General features: G+C 33.7%; 1 protein-coding gene across 3 annotated transcripts; it reads right to left on the bottom strand.

The window, feature by feature from the left end:
• Positions 1–1,052: 1,052 nt before the first annotated feature.
• Positions 1,053–8,901, bottom strand: LOC142610634 (F-box protein At3g58530). 3 transcript variants are annotated; one of them, XR_012839846.1, is made up of 13 exons: positions 8,703–8,901; positions 8,570–8,629; positions 8,100–8,183; positions 7,310–7,440; positions 7,128–7,203; positions 4,496–4,566; positions 4,065–4,151; positions 2,679–2,751; positions 2,537–2,604; positions 2,363–2,431; positions 1,566–1,671; positions 1,344–1,471; positions 1,053–1,288 (listed from the first exon to the last, which is right to left on the bottom strand). XR_012839846.1 is itself a non-coding variant. In XM_075782499.1 (12 exons), the coding sequence occupies exons 1-12, from the start codon at positions 8,859–8,861 to the stop codon at positions 1,406–1,408; spliced, it is 1,050 nt and encodes a 349-aa protein (XP_075638614.1). In that variant the 5' UTR covers positions 8,862–8,901; the 3' UTR covers positions 1,053–1,405. The 3 variants fall into 3 exon arrangements, 2 of the variants coding, with proteins under 2 accessions (XP_075638614.1, XP_075638615.1); XM_075782499.1 differs by having other exon boundaries at positions 1,053–1,471; XM_075782500.1 differs by lacking the exon at positions 8,100–8,183 and having other exon boundaries at positions 1,053–1,471.
• Positions 8,902–16,226: the final 7,325 nt, after the last annotated feature.

Here is a 16,226-nt window from a genome sequence, read left to right as displayed (position 1 = left end):
ATAATGTGAAACAAAAAGCTAAAAAATAACTAATTTGAATATAAAAAAAACTAAACTAAACGTTAGATTATTTGAAATAAAGCTGAGAAAAAAAGTGTACCTCGCAAATAGTACATAAAATAAGCAAAAAAAAGACCATACTTCCCAAACTCATACTTAGTATTTCCAATGGAAATGTATAAGTTTCAAATCTCCATTCACTCATTATAAATTATTTTATTATAAATTATTTTTAAAAAGTATACATAACCAGCCCCAAAAACTATGTAAATTTTCATTTTCTTTAAAAGAAAAAAAATCCTTTTTTCTAGTAGTGGCTGAAATAAATTTCCAGTTCAAAACAACTGACTCTCATCTCATGTATTCGTGTATTTACACTGGTACATCTCAAGGGGTCATTGTCCCAGTTTGGAGACCTGTACAGTATATTTTGACCGTACTAGCCAATACGGTACGCAATTTATGACATTGCTCAAAGTCAAAACACTTTGTGGTTCAAACATTGACCAGACACATTGGGGTTCTAATCCTTTGGACAATGATCCTATCAATGGGGACCAAGCTTACAAATACCAAATGCCCCAATGGGCACCTTGTCTACTTGAACTTTGATATATACAAAGTGGACAATTTTACGTGTCAATACAAGTATGAAGCCTGAATGAGGCCTAAACAACCTATCAAACTAAGTCACTTTAACAAAAAAGGAAAGAATACATCCCAAAAAGAGTGAAAAAAAAAATAATGAAACTATAAGCAAAATTTCCAGTAAATAAATGCTTCAGCCGCATTTTCCATAGAAAATTCATCTCTTTCTAGTAAGTTCTCAAAACCAGATATTTCTCACCAAAGATGTTTGCCAGGAACTTTCCTCCAGGGTAGATACAGTTTAACCCAAACAGAAGGCAAAATAAGTACAATCCCTTCAACAAGAAGTGACGCATTGGTAATCCTTTCAAAATCTAGAGCCTGAAATTCACTATTTTCTGCCAAATGTACTAGAATACATTCCCCCCCCCCCCCCCCCCCCCCCAACAGAAAAAAGGGAATCAGAACACATGTAACATTTGGTTTTTATTCGGTTCATATTACAACCGTTGTTTAAGATGCCATAATCATATGGGCCTGCAGGAAACCACTTACCATCAAAACCATCTATTTCCTACTCTCTCAAAAATTTGATTGGTTATAAAACGAAGTCACTACAAAGTAAACAACTAAGAATAAGCATAAAAATTCAAAAGAATTCCAAATATATCACAAATACAGAAGTTATGGATACTTGTTATCCTCATCCTTTATCTGCTTGTTTGCTAACTTACTTTGAGCAAATTTTGTAGCTAAGCAGGTTCAATAGCTTGTTGCAAGGTGATGATGATATTTGCAAATTTCCACACACCACATATTAGCTGTGCACTTTGAAGCACTTTAGATGTGGGAATAAATGAAGCAATTCATCACGGCTCCGTCTCTTTTAGGGAGAAAGCATAGAATCAGGAACACCAGTCAGTTAATGGCTATACTTTGTCATGCAAACAAAAGATAACAAAGTCAGAAGTAATCACCTTAATGCCAATACATCCATTCACATCAAGGGTTGTGATTGTGTTTGAGCAGGAACTTGACAGGGCCTCAAGACACTTATCGGTCACCCCAACTATTCCAAACAAGCTGCATTACGTTTTTTTTTTTAATGACATCAGTTATAGAAAACATTTTGAGAAAAATATTTAATAGGCAAAAGGTCACAGCATGGCTCTAGGGTGTCACCAACATATCATGGAATGACCCATGGGCTATTTTTTAACTTTATAATTCTCTACTGTCAAAACATTACAGGTTACCAATATTGGTTTCTTGAATAGCTGATATCAGTTTTGCTTAATTAACTAGAAATCATACAAGACAAACCAATACTGAATCCTAGATCAAGAACATTGAATAAGCCACATTTGTTTCACCAAAGAAGTTTCAGCTATCATCATCTCTCACTTACATGGTAAACCAGCAACTTGAGGAGGTTTTACAAAACCAGAAGTAATTTTACGGGCTTATTTAGCATGCGAGCTAGGAAATTACACATTCAAAGATTATCATCTTGAGACAAGAAAATTAAGGGCCCGTTTGGTACATGTGTTTAAACACATGTTTTTAGTTTTTAAACAACATTACATGTATTTTTACATACTTTTTCACCCACACGTATTTTCAAAAAATCTGAAAACTGCTGTTTAAATACACATACCAAACGGGCCCCAAGTTTCTTAAGTGAGTAAATGACAAGAGGTCAAAACAAACTCAATTTGAGACCACGAAATATAAGATATTTTAGTACTTTAAATATTATCTTATCATGATTTACCTAAGAAATTCAAGAGAGGTGCAACCCTGTGCAATGGCTATGACCCCCTCATCAGTGACCCGAACGCACCTATAAAGGTGAAAAACAGAAAAAAGATATAGGTTATTAAAATCTGAATCAATCTATCTCCTTTGCTTTAAAGATATCTTTAGGGAGGTTGGAAAATTTAGTTACCATGTCAAATTAAGAGATACAAGGTTCACACATTTAGCTATACAGGAAAGTCCATCATCTGATAGATTCTGGAAATAGCATTTTCTCATTAGTATCAGTCCTGAATTGATAAATTGTGTGCTTAGCAAACCTGAGATTTTACCTGGGCACCACATAGGTCTAAGAACTTAAGATATGTAAGAAGAGATATTCTTCGGTAAGCTTCATCTGTGAAGCTTTTAAAAAAAAATTACAACCAGTCAAATCACAGCAAGAAAAACTAAAATTTAAATGTAGCATACTGGGAAGCAGGAACATGGCAGAAAGCTCAACCCAGGTTGGACACAGACACACCATTAAAAAGGCTGCCTACGTGTCCATGCGGTATTGGACAGGAAAAATTTTATATATACATATAGTTTTGACATGTCTTGGACACAGCAATGAAAAAAATTGGAAAACAAAACTGGGGCTTCCAATAACCTAGCATGATCTTAGCCATAGATTGGAGTTTAGGTTGTAAAACAATCAATCTTCTCATTCTTTCTCATTTGGTCCTCTCTATCTCACCCTCTCTTGATTTAGATGCTTTGTCCTCCATCTACACTTAGGCAAAGCTCATCAGCACTAGTCTACTAGTCTCAGCCCATCAACGCTGCTGCTGCAGTTCTCTCTTCTTTTTTATTTTTTATTTTTTAAAATCCTTTTGCATAGAGATGTTTGAGAGCCAAAGACTTCTCAGTTAAGTTTTGCATTCATTTTTTAAAAGCCCAGGTTGATTGTGTATTTTCCAATAGTTAAGACACGGCTATGAGTTAGTTCTTGGTTTCTAACTCTCACGCTTAAACATAGTTGAATGACACTAGTGGACAGTGTTAAACGATTCAAACTCAAAAATTGTAAGTATTATTGTTAGAATTATGGTTAAATGATTAAATTCACCATCTCCTAACAATTTAAGTTTCTGAGAGAATTGGTAATTTATCATGGTATCAGAGCAGGAGATCCTAACTTCGATCCCTGTATTCACTCTACCTCCCAATTGTAATATTAAAAAGTCCCATGTGTTTGCCCCTACTTATTAGGGGGGAGTTTTGGCCCACACTTTAAGGGGTGTTAGAATTATGATTAAATAATTAAATATACAATTTTCTAACTTAAACTTTTGGGACAATCGGTAATTTATCAATTATCACTAACTATTATTACATAGTTTAGTTACAATACTTCAATTATGATCACTAATATGTGACTGACCTTGACTAATCTATTGAGGATCCATACATGACCCCAAAAAATTTGGGAATAAAACTTTGTTGTTGTTATACTAATTAACATAAAATATGCCTAATTTGTTTTTTTGATAAGTAAAAATATGCCTAATTTGTATAAAATATACATAAAAATATTTTTTTTTAATTATATAGTTGCCATGTCCTTGCCGTGTCATGTGCTAGTTTTTCAAGAATTACTGTGTCGCTGCGCTCAGTGTTGTGTCCATGTCCATGTCCATGATTCTCAGGTAACATACAATGATTCCCTCACATACCTAGAAAGTGCATAGATATTTAGACTCTGAAGGAAGGAGCATTTGAACAGTATTCGTTGTAATCCATGATCTGTTAAGTTTATGCACCTGCCAGCATATGAAATGTAAGCACAAGCAGGATGGTACAGATTTTCTACTCATGGAAATTAATTTGAACATGTCACTTGACAATCATCTAGAATGCAAATGCTTCAAGAGGAAGAATTGCATATGATATTAATTAGCAAACAATAATAAGCCATCCTCAAAAGCTTCTGTGCCAGTAAAATATGCGGTCAAATCATAATTTTCAGATGAATCATAGCTTAAAAGCCACAAAATGATTGTTGTGGATTATATATCATAATTGACAGCAGATAAGTTATTATAATCTCTCAAAATGAGCATTTTCCAACTATCCAATATAATCTATATAAATTAATTTTACATACCTAGTCAGATTCAAAAACTCTAATTTCGGATAATTCTCAGCAACTAATTGCAAACTTTTGTCTGAAATTTTCTGCAATTGTCATATCAAGGTATTACATTGAAAGACAATCCTTCAAGATAAATATTAAAAGAACAATTGAGTAATGGATGCATGATAGTAATCATAAACATTCAAAATAAGGAGGTGTCATGTTTCACTTATTGTTTTGCAGGTTAATAAATTAGAAGATGATGATGACAATGACGATGATGAAGACAAAATGGTAACAACAATAATAATAACATTACTGTAGATACCATAGTCAAGATAACCTCCAAAATGCTAATTCTTAATGCAATCTGAACTTTCAAACTACCAATGCTATTTCTTGTGAACCATAACAATCATGAAAATATATGTTTCCATTTTCCTTGACAAACTAAACTGGAAAAAGAAGAAGAAAGGAATTAGAAAAAAGGACTCCCACTTGCATGCGCTCTTATTGCTTATTCTGCCCCAAATAGGGTTTCGTACTCTATGATGTCATTGACAACCATTTCATTTTCTTTTTTCTTTTTTCTTTTCCATTATCCCTATAGGGTCTAACCTTAGATTATATCACTCTCAATGATACAATCATTAGTCTCTCTTGCATAAAACCCCTTCGTCCCACAAAACCAAATGGAGAGGAATTTGTTATCAAAGCCTTGTAAATTTACATTTGTACACTCTCAAATTTAGATGAGTATCTAAAATTCTAGCTTTATGTTCTTCCTTCCTCTTTTCCTTCCCTTCTACCAAACAACATGAGGGTTGGAAGGAGAGATGAAGTGATGAACTGCTCTAACTTCCAGCTGCTTCCCCCTCTCCCTTCCCCTCCCCATCCCTCATACCAAACAGGCAAACATTGTGTTGAGTAAAGAAGATAGCTACACACTTGCCCAGGTTGCTGTGATAAAAACATTTCCCCAAGCAAGCAAGGAAAATTTTATTACAAAAATGTACCTCTTCAAGCTAGCAGTGAAAACTACATCACAAGTGTCAAAAAAATGTTCTTTCCCAAAGTTAAATTTCATACCGTACCAACTGGTACAACCAAAATATATTGTGCTGGCAACCAAGCCAGTACGAGCCACCCTAGAAACTATCGGCTTAGATTTCCGAGTATTTTAGGATGTTTCAGCCGTTTTGGAGTGTTTTGGCCAAAATAGAAATTTCGGGCCATAATAGATAGAGAGATTATTGGATCACTCATTTACATGAAACGGTGATATTGTGGGGGGAAAAAACACACATTAAGGGTCTGTTTGGGTCTTTTAGGATCTGCTTATTTTGCTGAAACTGAAAACTTTTTGCTGAAAGTACTATAAATAAAGGTAAAAGTTAGTTGAAATAGTACAGTGAGACCCATGAATAGTACCAAAAAGTGCAGTTGGGCCCATAAATAGTAGCAAAAATAAGTTGAATAATAAAATAAACTGACTTTTTTAATTTTTTTTAAACACACTAAGGTGTTGGAGGCCTTTGTTTCACAAATTAGAGATTAGGACATCAAAAGGTATACAAGAATTTAAAAGCCAAAGAAACAAACTTGCTAATACTGTACCTTGTTGCCTATGATACTCCATAGAAAATGCCTTCTTTTTCTCCAATTTACTTCCAAGTTTAAAGATCTAGGCATCTTGTGAAGGAACTTCTATGCTATAGAAACAATAACTAAGCCTTAGTACCAAAATATGGGGTCAACTATGAATCCTCATCAACTAGTCAGGGCTGACCACACATATTCATTTCCACCATTCTATTATATTCTATTGGAAGTCATACTTGTTGTTACCTCCTTAATTGACATTTCATTTTTTCTACCTCTAATGTTATTTTAGGTCTTCCTCTGCCTCTTTTCATTTCTTCGACTTGAATCAACACACTTTTTCTCATTTGCTCATTAATCTCTCTCCTCTGCAAATAACCAAACTATCTCAAGCAACTTCTAGACATGGACTAAAAAGTTTTGAAACTTTGAGACAACATAATTGGACCAACAGACTGGTCTGTTGTCTAAAAGAGCGAGGAACAAAAGAAATAAGAAATAAGGAAGAACAGTTGGGAAGCAAGAAGAACCGGGAAGAATAGGAAGAAGAATAGAATGTGTGGAGGTAAAAAAAGGGGTAAAAGAAAAGAGAAGAGAGCAAGTGGAGGAGAAACACAATGAGGAAAAAATTACAAAAAAGAAGTGTTGGGCTAGTGAGAGTTATGGTATGGAAAAAAGAACAATTTATGGATTGATTTGGTCCAATAATTATTATAAGAAAAGATTAGTCCAGGAAAAAAAATTATTTGTAAAGATTTCATTCCACTCCTGGGTAATCTTGATAATAAGCTATCCCATAGATGCTTTAAAACTGGAAAACTTCTCTCTTTTGCGTATCATAACAGATGTAAATCCTACAGTAACCTTGTTTCAAAGCAAATTCATGATTATACATCTATGTAGATTCTATTCTGTTAGAGTAGTCCGAAAATAAATCTAGACAAGTGTTCTCTGGAGATTCTAATCAATGTAGGTAAACAATATACATACATATATATGTGAACATGAATGTATTTATGTACTCCATACAGTTTAGAATGCAGTCCCTGTAATCAAATACCTTACAGCCACTTAAGTTCAAATCAGTTACATGTTTGCAGTTCTTCACCAGATGCTCTATACTCATATCTGTAATCCTGGAGTTCAATCATATTTCAAAATTTATAATGCAATGTTGGGATCTAAAAATAGGGTTTGAAAACTTTGTGAATTTGCAGATCTATTGAATATTTAATAATATACCTCACATTCCAATAGATGGAGAAGACTTTCAGTATAGGACACACACTGGTTATAGCTTCAATTCCCTTATCAGAAATCTTTTGGCAGCCATTCAGATTCAAAGACTCCAGGTTTTGAAGAGAATCCAAACACTATAAAATACTTCAAATTTCATCAATGAAATATTACATTATAAGTTATCAAAGACTATAATAATCAATAGAATCTAAGGCTCTAGAAAAGCATCCATTATAAAACATAATTTTCGATACAGCAATTATTCAACTAAAGCTAATTACTTCATCTAGATTCCATAGATCAGCAGATGCCTTGGGGTTTCAATACTACAGATACTTTAGCATGCAATGATAGAACAATTTCTAGATCCTGTAGAGCAAAATCTCTACCTAACAAGCGTGTGATATACTACCTAAAACATGGCTTATGATGATGTAAGATCAGACCCTTCCAAAGAGTTATTTATACCTATATCACACACACTTTGTGATGATATGACCAGAATCCAGGCGATGAGAAATTAACAGGTCTCAGTTCAGTGAATAACAAATCCTGTCACATAGCAGCCTATACTTATGTTACATATAGTTTTTGAAGATATGACAAGATGTACTAATGAGGAACATGATATGGCCGTTGGTTGATGAGAACATAATACGGTCTTTGGTGCACAACACTGCAGCACATACACTTGCACACTGACTCTCAGTCACACAACATACAGTCAAAAACTTTCAAGCTCTTCACCAAATGAAATTATATGCAAAATTCAAATCATAATAACATATGTTACCTTGCTTTTAAGGAGTTCAAGATGTTTGTCCTCAATATCATGTGCAAATTCAAGGTTTATATGCTTCACATGATGATATCTCCGCTACAAAAACAAAAAACAAAAACAAAACCAAAAACAAAATCATCGTTAAAATCAAGAATCATTGCAATAAATTCAGCAAGGAAAAGCACACAACTAATCTCATCTCACTTACATCAGTCATACTTATCTCAATTCCATTCACTCCAAACAAAATAATCACCATTCTTTAACTAAACTTTAACAATTCTACAGCCATATCGATATCATTCAGTATTGATTCTATTGAATACTTCTAAAATCTCGCAATTTCTACATTCTCTTCATAAAAGAAAATAAAAATAAAAATCTCACATCGACATGGGCTACATTCAACACAAAATGCCCACTCATTCATTCAAAAAAGAAATAAATTTTTTTTTTTTTTGGCAATAAAAACTAGCACTAACCAGTGAAAGGGCAGCCACTAGGCGATTTCCAGCATTACCCATCTGACTAAAATCAAGAACCTGCAAAATAAAAGGCAGGACTTTACATACCAATATCATTATTCATACCAAAAGAGAAAGATGAGAGCATTACCAGCCATAGAGACGGGTGGGAGACCAGGGTACGATGAAGCCATGGGCTGACTATAAGAAGAGAGATAAGGTCTCTCTGGGGCAGTCTCGTGCTCACGATTTTGAGCACCTTTGGGATTGTTTCTCTCTTCCATGTCACCTCTGCTTCTGCTTCTTCCATCTTGAGGTCCTTCGCTGGTATCGCCGCAAAGATTTTATGTCTCTTTACAACTTACAAGTTAAAATCTAGATACTTTGCAGTCATGTCCCTGTATTTTTAGACATATTCACAATGGGCGTGCATATAATATAATATAACTATTTTCGGGGACAAGTGCACTTGACCCGATTCATGTAGATACTGAGGTGTGCAGCTAATCCACCAATCCGCTAAAATTGATCCAATTTAACTTAATTCGTCGGGTTGAGTCAGTTTTTAGGGCTTAATGGGTAGGGTTGGGTTACAAAAAAAATTTTGTTAGCAGGTCGGGTTGGGTTTGGGTCATAAAATTTCAAATCCGCCAAACTCGACCCGACCCACCCATATATTTAATATATTTAAAAAATATTATATAATTAATAATTTTTTTAAATAAGCAACTCTTCCTCCTATCCCATATAAAAGCCAATATTAATGTATATTAGTTCATATATTAATATATAACTGAGTTGGAATAATAGTTCATATATTAATGTATATTTTGTTTATCAACTCAGGTGGCAAGTGTGATATATTTTTTTCTACTCAATTTAATAATAATAGTAATAAAAAAAAATTGTCCAACCCATGGGTTCAACTCGACCCATGTGGGTTAGGTTGGGTTGGGTTGGACTTATGTGATGGGTTGGGTTGAATTTTTTGTAACCTACCATGGTGGGTTGGGTCAAAAAATCCCCTTAACCCAACTCAACCCGACCCATGCACACTCTTATCGGCGTTTTTGTTTTTGTTTTTTATTTGATGAAAAACTTGTAACTTTATTAAAAAGTAGGTAAATTAATTACATCATGAGAAATAGCGGACTCAGTTAATGATGGATTTTTCTCTATCCAAGTTACATAATTATTAAAGCTATCTCTTTCTTTGGCATGCTTAGCCAAAAGATATGCAGGCCTATTGCCTTGTCGCTTCACATGAGACTTCAACTGATCTAAAATCTCAAAGTTGATAAACTACACGAGTCAAAATATTGGACACAGTTATAGACGGGTACATAAACCTAAAAAAACATCAAACACAATCTTAGAATCACTTTCAACCACCATATCCCTTATACCAACATCCCAAGCAAAAGATACGCCGATCTCCATAACTTTCGCCTCAATCTCTAATGGACCTAAAGGTTGGAGAATTAACTTACTCAATCCATAGCATCAAATACTGGCGTTTAGTTCGTCGTGATGCGTTCATAATGTGATGCACCTTATCTTAATGTTATATTAAGGTGTTTGTTATAAGTAATGTAAGATCACATCCACATAAAAGGGTGATGTGATTAAGATGATGTAATATATTTTGTAATCTTAGATTACGGTAATATTAGAAAAAATTAAATGAACCAAACACATTAATTTGACGTTAAGGTAATGTGCATCACATTAAGGGCACATCACGGTGAACCAAACACTCACGTTGGAAGTGTGGACGCATGTCCATGTTATATTGACTCATACTACTAGCAAAATTTGATCTTACCTACGTTGCAAGGAAGTCTACCAAAGAGCAAGCTCTTCTAGAACATTGTGCAAGGGCGGCCCTAGGCTTAGGCCAATTAGGCCATTGCCTAAGGCCCCCTTACTAGAGAAGGCCCCAAATTTGGGGGCAAATTTATTTATTTATTTTTTATATATAAATATTTTTGGGAGATATTAAAATATTTTAGCTTACATTTTTTTTCACTATTAAGAATGCTTAAAGAATTAAGTAATGCTAGAGATAGAGATAAGACAAATTTAAATAAATATGTCTTACAAATAGACGTGTTACTAATCACAAGTAATTCAAATAGGAAAATGTTAAAAATACTATAAATTTTACTACATAATTTTTATTTATTTAATTATTTTTATACAAGATAAAAATTTAATTCTAGCATAATCTAAGTATATATGTGTGCGAAACTCTCTTCTAGAGACTTAAATCTCGGCCATTACCCTTCACAATCCACAAGAACTTATACTTGTAGAGTGATCACTGCACCAAGGGTGCGTGGTGTTCATAACTTTTATAATTTGATGTGACAATGAATATAATAGATAGATTTCAACAAAATATTGAATGCATATTTGTGATTGGTGATATATTTTTGTAGTTCTCATGTTATAAATTTTATAATATTTTTAGTATTTTTGTAAGTATCATGTCATTGATCACATTATAACACCAGTTTGTAGTAAAATTTGTTATAACTTTAGCATTTTCTCAAAAAAAAAATCATATTAAAAATTAAAAAGAATGGATTTAATTTTTTTTATATATATACAAAATGCTAGTTAAAAATTATTTAAGTGATAATATAAATGCCCTATTTGAAGATTTCGCCTTAGGCCTCCGAAACGCTTAGGCCAGCCCTGCATTGTGCCCACCATCCAATCGAGGAGAAGTAGTTGGATGATAGTATTTTAGATGAATAAATCTTTGTAATAGAGCTTGGAGACATTTGAAAGATGTATTTTGAAGGAGATTCGAGTCAATATAAATATGGGTGGATTTCAGTTAGCTCAACTGGTAAAGTTTATGAAGGTTGAATAAGAGATATGAAATTCAATCCCCACATACACCAAAAATCGATTGGTGTCTTGATCTGATAATAAATAGTTATTATCAGGAACGGACGTCATAAGTTAAAACTCTCTAAAAAAAAAAATGTAAATATGATTAAAGTGTTTTATTGGTTACTCTGCATGGTCCTCACATCCCATTATTTGTATTAATTAGGCTATACCCTAGTTAACCAGATATGGCTTAGAGTTAGCCATAGATCTTACCATCCGATCAAAGTAAATTGACCAGCATTGAGGTAATGGTGAAATTCCCTTTAAAATGAATGCTTATGGGCCACAAGCAAATGCATGAGGAGTAAGATGTTGTGAGATCATTGAAAAGCTTGTATAAGAACTACAACCATTTTATGAATTTTTCAATATTTGACCAAGTTTTTTCCAAGCTTGGAATCAACACCAACAACACTCGAATTGGAGTTCAAGAAGTTCGTCACTTGAAGGCACCAAAATGTGTGCCCATAATGAAAAAACATGTAAAATGAAAGTTTTGTTTTTTGTGTGTGTGTATATATATATATATATATATATATATTCTCAACAAGACTAGAATTGATTGTGGGAGAGGGGGGGGGTCTTTTATTTAGTAAAATCATGTCCATTTCACACCAAAAAAGAAAACTATTTTTTTTTTCTCTCTCATGACTAGCCATATACACTCGAGTGTACAATTTTGAATTTACACTCCAGAGACAAGAAGAGATAGTGGTTGAAGAGGGTAAAAAATCAATGACGGGTACTCTTGAGAAAACATGACGACCTTGGACCAACTGGCCAAAAGTGGACGGGTCTAAGGTGCACGGATACGTAGTGGACAAATATAAGTGAAACGTGGCATTCATCTGTCTTGATTTAGCTCCAAGGATTCCTAAATGGAATTAACTTGCGTCTCACAAGCAACTTCAAAGAATCCTAATATGAGGAGAATTCTAACTAGCAAAGGATTTCGTAATATATGCTCATTAAGGAGAATCTTCCCTAGAAGGAAATGCCTTGATGCGCAAGAAACGGAGGCCGACTCTACTATAAAAATCCATGAGCCCTCAGAATACAAGGTACACATAATTCATTCAGCTCTGGCACTCTAGGGTTGTGAAAAGTTCTAACTTGACCTTCGGAGGGTTTTTGGCCGGCACCACACTGGTGCTTTCTATTAGGTCTTTTCTTTTTGTTGTGCAGGTGTTGTTTCAGGTACGTGAGGATCGTGTGACTAATTGGTGATTTTTCGTCATCATCAATGGTCATTTACATTACCCTCCATCTCCATTAGTCACATATTGTCCCATCCACACAAAAAAAAAAAAAAGCTCTTATTTTTCCTCTCTTTGCTCTCTCAAGACCGACTAAAGCTTCCCCACTCTTATTATTATTATTATTATTATTATTATTATTATTATTATTATTCACTCAAAACTCTAGAAAAATCCTTTCATTCGCTCTTCATTTGGGGCTGATCCGAAACCTTATTCCCCCCTTTATCTCTTATTTTCTCATATTGTTCCTCCTTCCAAGAACACAAAATACTCTTCTACTACATTTCTAGATGCAAAATCCTTTCAGCCACCTGGCACACCCTACCGCACGTCTTGATGCAAATTCCTTCCACCACAAGGCACACCCTATCGCATTTCCTGATGCCAAATCCTTTCTGCCATCCGACACACTTTACTACTTTATGATGAGTGATAATAGTTTTTTTTTTTTTTTTTGAATGAATGGGTGATAATAGTTTAATTTTGCATATTCATCTCATTATTAGAAAACATTCTCATACTTATTTTGAGTTAATTCATGCATTTTATAGTTGGTTTTGGAATAATGCTGAATAATCAATTTTGTACATAATTGAATTTCAAAGCGTGAATTTGTCTTTTGTAGGATAATGAAATTAAATAAGTGGATTTGTGCAAAGAAGAAAACTAATGGACTTTACTTTTACAAGGGCCACGATGAAGTCAAAGAAGGCTAACCCAATTGAATTCTAGTCCAATTGGAGTAAGGAATTAAATGAAATTTGCAGCAAATCCAAGTCCAATTCAGATTAAGATTCCAGTCTACGCACCAGTTAGTATTTGGAGCATAAATTTTGGCTCAGATGTCCAATCGAGATTATTCAAGTTGGGCTGGAAAGTTAACTTAAAGGGCTACAACTTTGTAATTTACGAACAGTCCAAATTTTGGAGTTAAATTGGCTGAAAACGTTGGTTAAGTGAAGCCTAAAAACCTAAGATTTTCTCCAGACGAGAATTAAACTTGTAATAGGATTCCTTGACCTATTTAAAGGCTCTTTAGGGAAAAATTCAAGAGAGATCTGCCGTAGAACATAATTTAGGTTTTCTTAAAATTTCTTTACAATTTTTAGAGTTTTATCTGTGTTATGGCTTGCTAGAAGCCTTGCTAAGGCAAGAGGTGAAACCTAACCGTTTATTAGTATGTTCTTAACAATTATTTTATAATTTCAATGCTTTAGTTATTATTTTTTTGATTCATTTACTCATCTAGAAAAGTGTTTAGTTTTATATAATTATTTGATTTATCGTAGACTCCGGGCACGTTAAATGCTCAATATTCCTTTCGAACTAATTCGCTAGTTTTGTTTTGCCTAAAATCAATCAATTTCATGAAACTACCTTAGACAATTAATTCTTGAGTTCTTATTTTATGAATTTTAGTTGAGTTACGTGCGCAGGCAGGATTATGCGCACGTGGGTTTAGACCAGAAAACCCTAGCCAAGAACATAGCAACACAGAAAATAAAGCAGAATTTCAAAAATGATTATTCTAACAACCTAGCATGCTTTAAAACATAAAAACTACTTAAGCCTAAGCCACTCAAACATATTAAAACACATAATAACAACAACAAAAAAAAAAACTAAAGCAAATAGAAAGATTAAAGCATAAAAAGAAAGAGAAAGGAAAAAGAAAGTTTAGACTAATACTTCCAACACAAAGCTTTTTAAGCTTGATACCGTTCCCCTCAATCAAATCTATTCACAATCAATAAGAAACGTGATTAGTAATGTTAAACTCAAAGATCAAGGCCAAAAAAGACCCTAATCAAAAGAAAATTGAGTTAAGGATGTTTTGTGAAGAAATTCCTATTTGATTCACTATTTTTAGTAAATCTTAGTGTTTTTCCTTAAGATTTTCGTGTCTTTGAAAAGGTGCCATGTATGGCTATTTATATTGAAAATATAGGGGTTTGGAACAACTTCTAGACAATGTGGGATTCATTCCAAAACTTAATTTTAATGTAGGAAATTTTCATTTCTTAGTTTCTAGAATCCGCCATGCGTGCATAGGTTTGAACCTACATATGCATGCATTGTGGCCGCGCGCACAAGTTGCTTCCTGTGTGCGTAAGCCAAGGGTTCCGTTAGTCCTTATTTTCCAAAAATATATTTATTTGCTCATTAAAAGATATATTTTCCATTTTAACATTCTTCAAGTCAATTTAACATATGATTGGGCTCTAAATCAACCTTGGGTCTTAAAATTTCAGCATTATTAGGGAACGGGGCCCAAGTCGTAAGGGGTACAAAATGTGGTGTCTATAGTTCCCTTTTTTTTTTTTCCTCACATTTGACTATTCCATTCTCACGCTGTGCAATACCAATATCACATGTGACTATTCTTTTGTCACATTTGTTGGTTCTCTTATTTTTTTTCTCACATTTGACAGTTTCATCCTCACATTGTGTACTTCCAACATCATATTTGACATTTTTTTTGTCACATTTGGTGGTTCCCTTATTTGTTTTCTCACATTTAATAGTTCCATCCTTACATTGCACAGTACCAACATAACATATAACTTCTTTTGTCACATTTGGTAGTTCCTTTATCATTTTCTCACGTTTGATGGTTCTATCATCACATTTTGCAATTCCAACGTCACATTTGACAGTACTTTTGTCACATTTGGTGGTTCTTTTTTTTTTTCTCACATTTGACAGTTCTATCCTCACATTGTACAGTACAAATGTCACATATGACTATACTTTTGTCACATTCGGTGATTCCTTTATTTTTTTTTCTCTCACATTTGATGATTTTATCCTCACATTTTGTAATTCTAACATCACATATGACTTTTCTATTGTCACATTTAGAGGTTCCCTTATTTTTTTCTCACATATTTGATGGTTCCATTATCACATTCGGCAGTACCAACATAACATTTAACAGTAGTTTTGTCACATTTGGTAGTTCCTTTTTTTTTTTTTTTTTTCACATTTGACGGTTTCATCCTCACATTAGCAGTATCAACATCACATGTGATTATGTTCTTGTCACATTTTGTAGTTCATTTATTTTTTTCTCACATTTGATGGTTCCCTTGTCACATTAGGCAATACCAACATCACATCTAACCGTACTTTTATCACATTTGGTGGTACTTTTTTTTTGTGACATTTGATAGTTTCATCATCACATTAGGTAGTACTGACATCACTTCTGGCCGTACTTTGTCACATTCGGTGTACATAATTTTTTTTCTCATATTTGACAATTTCATTGTCACATTGAGCAGTACCAACATCACTTCTAACAATACTTTTGTCACATTTGATGGTACCATTATTTTTTTCTCGTATTTGATAGTTTCATCGTTACGTTTTGGGTGGTGCCAATATCACATCTGACCATACTTTTATCACATTCGATGGTACTCTCATTTTTTCTCACATTTGACAGTTTCATCGTCACATTGAGTCGTAAAAAAATGACATCTGACCATACTTTTGTCACATTCAATGGG

Source organism: Castanea sativa, chromosome 9 (genome assembly GCF_040712315.1).
Source record: "Castanea sativa cultivar Marrone di Chiusa Pesio chromosome 9, ASM4071231v1".
Classification (NCBI taxonomy): domain Eukaryota; kingdom Viridiplantae; phylum Streptophyta; class Magnoliopsida; order Fagales; family Fagaceae; genus Castanea; species Castanea sativa.
This window is presented reverse-complemented; position numbering and strand designations above follow the sequence as displayed.

Bases quoted from the DNA above. Each gene is read 5' to 3' on its own strand.
- LOC142610634 (XM_075782499.1), bottom strand. From the start codon at position 8,861: ATGGAAGAAGCAGAAGCAGAGGTGACATGGAAGAGAGAAACAATCCCA. The intron at 8,184-8,569 runs GTTAGTGCTAGT...TTGTTTTTGTAG, and splicing joins TAGTGGCTGCCCTTTCACTG to CGGAGATATCATCATGTGAA. The intron at 7,441-8,099 runs GTAACATATGTT...AGTATTTTATAG, and splicing joins TTGAACTCCTTAAAAGCAAG to TGTTTGGATTCTCTTCAAAA.